The sequence below is a fragment of the Saccostrea cucullata genome, unplaced genomic scaffold (genome assembly GCF_032062105.1).
Source record: "Saccostrea cucullata isolate Sc308-1 unplaced genomic scaffold, CSIRO_AGI_Scuc_v1 ctg584, whole genome shotgun sequence".
In the NCBI taxonomy this organism is placed as follows: Eukaryota; Metazoa; Mollusca; class Bivalvia; order Ostreida; family Ostreidae; genus Saccostrea; species Saccostrea cuccullata.
Window position 1 is genome coordinate 13,062 of NW_026920697.1, and position 8,190 is coordinate 21,251.

General features: G+C 35.3%; 1 protein-coding gene across 5 annotated transcripts; it reads right to left on the reverse strand.

Annotated features, from left to right (window-relative positions):
* Positions 1–724: 724 nt before the first annotated feature.
* Positions 725–7,561, reverse strand: LOC134255803 (uncharacterized). 5 transcript variants are annotated; one of them, XM_062738354.1, is made up of 7 exons: positions 7,436–7,561; positions 6,121–6,906; positions 5,914–6,007; positions 4,658–4,724; positions 4,117–4,552; positions 2,619–2,797; positions 725–2,218 (listed from the first exon to the last, which is right to left on the reverse strand). In XM_062738354.1, exons 2-7 carry the CDS (start codon positions 6,785–6,787, stop codon positions 851–853), a joined length of 2,811 nt encoding a protein of 936 aa, XP_062594338.1. In that variant the 5' UTR covers positions 6,788–6,906; positions 7,436–7,561; the 3' UTR covers positions 725–850. The 5 variants fall into 5 exon arrangements, with proteins under 5 accessions (XP_062594338.1, XP_062594344.1, XP_062594353.1 ...); XM_062738360.1 differs by having other exon boundaries at positions 7,430–7,561; XM_062738369.1 differs by having other exon boundaries at positions 6,121–6,898; positions 7,436–7,555.
* Positions 7,562–8,190: the final 629 nt, after the last annotated feature.

Below are 8,190 nucleotides of genomic sequence, written 5' to 3' on the forward strand. Positions count from 1 at the left end.
TATCACCAATTCAAACTGAATAGGTGATATCACCTAGTCATTTCCAGTAGGTGATAACACCAATTTGAAAAGGTGATATCACCTATTCGAATAAGTCACATCATCTATTCGAATAGGTGATGTCACTCTTTGCCAGTAAATACCAAAATGGCGCCTCATACTTGAATATGCCCGCTTCCCCTAATAATTGGAATTTTTCCGAGTCCAAGGGACATAACTTTATCCAAATAGCTCGATCGTACCTAAAATTTGACGTAGATATTTTTATGATAAATCTGTTTACCAAATATCATTTCAACATGTGCAACCTCTGCAAAGATGAACGAAAACTGCAAATTATTGGAATTTTTCTAAGTGTAAGGGAAATAACTCTGTCAAAAATGCCACGATCATATCCAAAACAGAACTAGATATTCTTATGATATAGTAAAATCTGCCTGTTTGATATGTGAAGTAAAAACCATTAATGTAAATATTGTGTGCATTGTTTTAAGAACAGGTGCCACAAAACAATGGATTTACGAATGTGTGACTTTAAATCACGAAAAAGGCAGGAAACGGGTATTCACTTACGATTCACCCAAATCTTAAAAAAAAACTTATTTATTAGTTACTTAAGTAAATTATAGTTACATGCATATAAAATAGCAATATATATATATATATATATATATATATATATATATATATATATATATATATATATATATATATATATATATTAATTAAACCGTATTTTACTTATACACTAGTAGTTTAATTTTACTCATTACTTGTGTCAATGAAAGTCTTTTCTAAAGTCATCTTCTCATCCATACAATCGCACTCTTTCTTTTTTTTTTTTTTAAATCTACACAAGGTTCATAAGTGAATACATTCTACTGACTACAGATGACTCTGAACCAATTACGCTTCCGGTGTCATCTAAGTGTTTGGAAGACGCGGACCTTGTTTGCCTGGCTTTCTGTAGAAAATCTGCAGCTTCACGCCCAATTAGCGCTTTTTGACGACAATCTTCCAAGACCTTTATACGCGACATAAATCCCGACTTTCGTTCCCTCTTCTCAGCTTCTACCATTAACTCTATATACTCAGCCGTATTCAGTGGGTTCTCCTTTAAAGCGATTTTATTTAGCTTGTTGTTACTGACTGATATCGTGTCCAGAAGATGAGCTATTCCATTTTCAAGTGCTTTTACATTTTTTCTCATCTTTTGAAGAACCTGTTTCTGTGTGCCAACTTTCTCCTGGGCAGATGCATATCTTTGTAACTTTTCACGATAGGTTTTCTTAACCGTTTTCGAAACCCATCTGATGATGTAGGGAGTGTTATGGTGAGCTCTCCAATGACACTTCCCCGGACATTGTTTACACGTACCATCCTGATCCATTGCTACACAATGGTCTTTGCGAGAATCCTCAGGAATTTGACATTTTTCATGACAAGTGTAATTGCAGGTGAGGCAATTCGTTGTGTGCTGTCCTTTTCCAGATATATCCTCTTTATCTTGGACTTGCTCTGTTACTTCGTAAACAAAGTCCTTATTTTCTCGTATCTCTGCTTCGTGTTTCTCAAAAATAGACATTTCCTCCTCCAAAACTGCGATTTTGGACATTCCGGCATTAATCAGGCTTTGTAGATTGTGAACTGTATTCTCTAGATCTTGTCTTGTCTTTAGAACTTCGTTGGTCATTTGAAGGCTCTTTGTTTCCATTCTATCTAGGCAGGCAAAGAAATTATCAAAACTTTTCTTTCCAATGTCCCAGAAAGCATGCGCCAGACCATCCCTGTCTTTATTTTCAGCAAATAAAGCAGAATTATTAAACTTGAAAAAGGTTTTATGTGGCAAACGTGTCTTTGCTAGGGAGGCCAGCACTGGGGGTTCTTGGGCCTCAGCGAACGTAATACAGGTACAGATGTTATTCTCCATATCCCTCCCAAACAAAGACAAGATGGCTTCCAGAATATATTTCTGAGATGCGGTAAGCCTTGCATCTGGGGCTTTCACCAAGAAGCAGACGGCGTCGAGACAAGCCATCCCTTTGTCTCCCGGAAGTAGGAACATTTCTCGAATCTGATTGATAATTTCCTGATCTCGCTGCACTCCTCTTGTGTCGCCAAATCCTGGAGTGTCCACAATGTGCAGAGCGTAATCTAATTTGGTTGCCGCATCGGGATAAATGCTATAGCATGTGATCCACTCAGTCTGTGAAACTGCCTGAAATCATACGTACAGTGTATTTAGCTTAGTATTTTGACAAACCAAGACCTTCATATTCATGAATATACAAATCATTCTCTTCTTTACAACCATACGTTTATCTCCAAAAATATGACAACATGGCATTTCTTTAAATAAAAAATTCTTACATAAAGACACATTAAAAGACACAGTTTAAATACTCTCTAATCAAAAAAGCTTTAAGAGACAGGGTTTTGCAAAAGAATAACTGTGGATTAATCAAAAATTGTCAAAAGTTATTTACTGCATTTATAATATAAGCTACACACATACTTAATTACTGCAGTCATCTAGTAGACTACAAACAAATAAAAATTATATGTAATTTAACGGTACACTACAATATATATAATAGTAATGTTATTATAGTACTAACCTGGTCTTTAAGTCTTCTCTTCTCCTCGTGTTCCAGGCTTACTAGCGTGAATCGAAAATTATCTTCCCAGTTCACCTCAAATAGATAATTCGCTAGTCCGTCAATAAGGGTGCTTTTTCCACTTCCGGTAGCTCCAACCAACATGATGGTCTTTTCGCTTACACAAAGCCGCCCAGAACCTACAAGAAATATATGCTTTTGAAAAAAAAATTTGATATCAAGTGAGTATACAGCAGGACAGTTTACGCACTGATTTTCTGATTTTGATTTACGAATAAGTCTTTAATCAAAGCATTAAATGCAAAAGATCACTTATTACTGTTCTTTTAATTATTATATAAGTTTTTTTTTTAGCTCACCTGAGCCGAAGGCTCAAGTGAGCTTTTCTGATTAGATTTTGTCCGTCGTCCGTCCGTCCGTCCGTCTGTAAACTTTTCACATTTTCGACTTCTTCTCAAGAACCAATGGGCCAATTTTAACGAAACTTGGTACAAAGCATCCTTGGGTGAAGGGGAGTTTAAATTGTTAAAATAAAGGGCCAATTCCCCTTACAAGGGGAGATAATCAAGAAAAGACAAAAATAGGGTGGGGTCACTAAAAAATCTTCTTCTCAAGAACCACTGGGCCAGGAAAGCTGAAACTTAAGTGGAAGCATCCTTGGGCAGTGTAGATATTAAATTGTAAAAATCATGACCCCCCAAGGTAGGGCGGGTCCACAATAGGGAATCCAAGTTTTACATAGAAATATATAGAACAAATCTTTAAAAATCTTCTTCTCAAGAACCACTGGGCCAGGAAAGCTGAAACTTAAGTGGAAGCATCCTGGGGCAGTGTAGATATTAAATTGTTAAAATTATGACCCCACTGGGTAGGGTGGGCCACAATAGGGAATCCAAGTTTTACATAGAAATATATAGAACAAATCTTTAAAAATCTTCTTCTCAAGAACCACTTGGCCAGGAAAGCTGAAACTTATGTGGAAACATCCTTGGGCAGTATAGATATTAAATTTTTAAAATTATGACCCCACGGGGTAGGGCGGGGCCACAATAGGGAATCCAAGTTTTGCATTGAAATATATAGAACAAATCTTTAAAAACCTTCTTCTCAAGAACCACTGGGCCAGGAAAGCTGAAACTTATGTGGAAACATCCTTGGGCAGTGTAGATATTAAATTGTTAAAATCATGACCCCCCAGGGTAGGGCGGGGCCACAATAGGGAATCCAAGTTTTACATAGAAATATATAGAACAAATCTTTAAAAATCTTCTTCTCAAGAACCACTGGGCCAGGAAAGCTGAAACTTATGTGGAAGCATCCTGGGGTAGTGTAGATTGTAAGTTTTAAAATCATAAAAGGGGAGGGGGTAGGGGGCATGATAGGTATAGCAAGAGGGAGAATCTGGAAAGAAATGCATCACCCAAGTTACTCAGGTGAGCGATGTGGCCCATGGGCCTCTTGTTAAATCTATGACATTAAAATATGAAATATAACAAACCTATAGAAAGCTTCTTTGACTTTATTTTGTCATTCCTGGCGCTCGTGACGTTTTTTGTAGGTAGTCGATAAATTTCTGGATTTCCACTCGTCACCAAAATTGAACAACGCTGCATTTTTAAAGCTGGAGACTCGGGAGTATCAAAAATAGAGCTTTCACGACTAAAGGGATATTCTTCACCTTCTCTGGCGTCCACGAGTCGAACCCGGAAAGAGTAGGAGGAGCTTGCCTTCAGACCGGATACAGCGGCTCGTGATGCATCATGGGATATTGTTTGGGTGAATATATTCCATCTCCCGTCAGGCATCTCTTTGTACTGAATTTGGTATTCGAATTCTGCTGACAAATGAGACACGTGTTTCCACTGTATCGTTATACAGTCCGAGTTGGCTTTAATTAGAAATGGTTTTCCTGGAGTCATCCCATCCTCGTCTTCCTTTAATTTAGGTACAAATAAATTTTGATTTTGACTGCAAAAGTCAACCCAATATATATCAACAAATTCAAGTTGATCAAATTATATACAAGTTTAGCAACCCACCTTGTCGGAATTTGAAAACACGTCATCAGTGTCCGAGTCACGTGGGTCTGTAGATACTGAAGACCACCTTAAAATGAAAAACACGAGAAATACGTTGGTAAATTAATGCTGTAGAAAAACTATTTTAATATTGCGGATGTTGCTTTTAAAAGCGTATATACATTATATGCCATTCGTTTTGGTTTTTATGAATCTGCTGATAGTGATGATCGTGTAGTAAGTATATGTTAATTTACGGATCCAATTAATGGCCGAAAACTTATTTCTTCGATTCTCTAACATTCAATCTAACTTTTGGAGACAATTTATTTTGTTAGATTTGGACTGACAAAGACATAACAATTGTGAAAATCATGATGAAAAAATTTTATTTTTGCGTTCTAAGATCATGAAACCAACATAATTTGCAACTTGTCAATGTATTTCAATCATAATTCTTACAAAATGCAACTTAAAGGAGAAGTAAAGCGTATATATTTGGATTGTTAATTACACTCACAATGTCAGCCCGTGTTAGTATTATATATGCAAGCCAACGAAAACATTAACTTCATTTTTGGTTTCTCAATAAAAACTCTCCTTCATTCGATACCCAAAAGCATTCTCTGACTACGATTGCTATATATATACGAGTACTTAGTATATTAATTATTTGAATCGACTCAAGCTAATGACATATAAGATGACAGAATTTCTTAAATTCTCTTGCCATTTTAATGAATATTTGCTAGCAAATGCTACCCTATATTGTGCGTATTTTCACTGGTGTGTTTCATATTTAGTTTTAGTTAAATTTTTAAATTTAGATTATCCAGTCTGTATGATCAATACATAGGACTTTGTTTATAGGTTAAAACTAGTTTTTTTTCTTTAAATTCGATCAGTTCTTTATCTTCACCAATTTCATTCTAATGCCTTACACCTTTTCGACCTCCAAGGTTTGCTGTTCAATGCCTCCGAGTAGGTGATCCTCTGGAAGCTAGTTTGGAGAATTTTTTTTCTTCAAATATTTAGCCCTCTACGACGTGATTTTTTGAACTCAAAGAGGAAATTTTTCTATGTTGGACCCTAAGTACAATTTGAATTGCGCGTGTTATTCAATATGCAAATATGCCAAAAAAATTTAAAATGCAAAAAAAATTAAACAAAAATAAAGCAATATCAAAATTAAGTTAGTCACAAACATATACAATCACGTACAATCATGATTATAAAATGTTAGGACAACAAAACATAATCAGTATATATAATTTTACCTTTCGTAGTCAACCTGTGCCCTCCTCTCGGAGAGTATATCAAGGATTTCCTCCTGATTACATCGCAGATCGATCCCATGTTCTCGAAAGATTTCTAAATAGCATTACGAACAAAATAATTTTTTAAAAAGGATAAAACACCTAATATAGCATATAATAAATGTAAACAGAATGTTTTTAAAATTCATTTTTTACAAGTCCTCCTACCATTGTTCCGTTTTGACCGGAGAGCATGGCTTCTAGTGCACTTGTTACCAAATTTACAGCTCCCCTTCACAAAATAGCTGCAGAGATGTAAAAATGGACAGCTATCCTTTTTGCTGCATCCTCCCGCGGTGTTGTAGAACGTACAGACTTGCGGTGGACGGGAAGCCCTCGATCTCTTGTTGTGATGCTGCTGCATCCATTTTTTGATTACTTCTGGATCTATCTGATCTAAGCTAAATTTTTCCAGAATTTGCAAATTATGTTGTGAATGCAAGTCGTGCCCAAAGGAACATTTCGCTGGATTTGCCCTGCACTTGTTTTGAATAAAGTATTTACAGATATGTAGTTCTGTACATCGAGGGTAGCCTCCACATTTTCTTGGCTGCTCACATATTTCTAACTCAAACGCCAAGCCGACCTGGATCTGCGGCTTTCCTTTTCTGGTATCCACAAGGTCAAACACATTAGAGTATGACTGTAGGATTTGTAAAAGATTTCCGATGTCTAAATAACTGAGCTGTGGGTGTTGAAGAATCAGGGGTAAAAGCTGGGAGATCGTCAACTGCCCTCCGTGTGACACGATAAAATGAAGGGCATTCTTGACCACCAACAGAGAAGGGTGCTGCTCTGGTGTAGCGAACCTCTGGGCACTTCCTCCCCTTCTCATCCCAAGAACTGTTCAAAAAACAACAAACTAACCGCCTTGTTTACGTCTGTAGTTCGTCTAGGAATTTTTCCTCAACTGCGCCCACTTCCTGCCCAAGTTCCTCACTCCATCCTGAAATACTGAAATAGCTTCCTACAAATATACTTTTATGTTCATGTAATTGTATGTAACTTTTAAAGTAAATAACCTTACTTACCTGTTGATTCAATGTCACACTGGTTTGTTTTACTTTCGTTTACTTTTCCACGAACGATATTATTACGGAGGTATATTTGGGACATGTACATATTTTACCTTTTTCATATTTTTAAAAATAAAATATCTTACATAATGACTAATTGTGTCATAAGCACAACATATTTTTCTGTAATATTTTTTTTATTTTAGTATAGAAACAAAACTAGATTAAAGTGCGTGGTTATTATGAAAGAGGCCAGATATTTATTTTTCAAAATTGATTCTTATCTCTATTTTACGATCCATTCATTATCAAATAGAAATGAATGCTTTAAAATATATTTTTCTTTTAATCAACCGATATAAAGAAATCGTTTCGATGTTAAAAATTTAAAAATCGCGGATAAAGACTAAACATTAAAACTCATTTTGTTTTCATGAGAATAAAATAAAAAATTCACCTACACGTACCCTCGCATCCTCATACACACGTCTTGAAACGTACTTTCAGATCCATGGCTGCTTTTGCGGGATTAATAACTAAGTATTGTCAAAGAAAGTTGGAAGTTGCTAAGGTGTTGATGAATTATCTAAACTCCAAAGCCTTAATACCACCTTCAATTTTCTTATACGACTATTAAAATAAATTTTCTATCATGAAATTTCATAAGAGAGACATGGTACAGCGTACCAATTTGACTTAATACAAAATTCTTTAAAACAAATTTATGTTGTGCAAACAACATCATATATTTTATAAGAAGAAAAATAATGTATGTCCTAAATATACCACCGTACTGTGGTTCGTTCACATAACAGAATACGTTAAACATCCAATCATCAATGCGTAGCTTAGCTTTATAATTATCCCACCGAGTGTATGCGGCTCAGAAAAAATAACTCGATAATAAGTTAACATAATTGTGTGTTTAATGTGATACAACATTAAAATACATTTGCATTGTTCATGGAAACAAATATGAAACAAAATAGAATAATATATACATATTCAAAAACGATCATATAGCTCTGAATCTTAAATCTAAAATAAACTTTAAATCTTTGAGTTAATTCTGGGTTCCTCGCTTTATCATTTGTACACAAAATATCTTCTTAAAAAAACCTGCTTCAGATAAATGCAAAAGGGATAATATCAAATTAATTCTAATAAAACGTATCCGCTTGCATTTTCATTCAATGCAGAATGTGATCTATACATGTAGTCG

Excerpts from the sequence above, each read along its gene's own strand:
- LOC134255803 (XM_062738354.1), bottom strand. The coding sequence starts at position 6,787 with ATGAGAAGGGGAGGAAGTGCCCAGAGGTTCGCTACACCAGAGCAGCAC. Across the intron at positions 4,725-5,913 it reads GCACAGGTTGACTACGAAAG|GTGGTCTTCAGTATCTACAG; the intron begins GTAAAATTATAT and ends TTTCATTTTAAG. Across the intron at positions 2,798-4,116 it reads GTCAAAGAAGCTTTCTATAG|GTTCTGGGCGGCTTTGTGTA; the intron begins GTTTGTTATATT and ends TATTTCTTGTAG.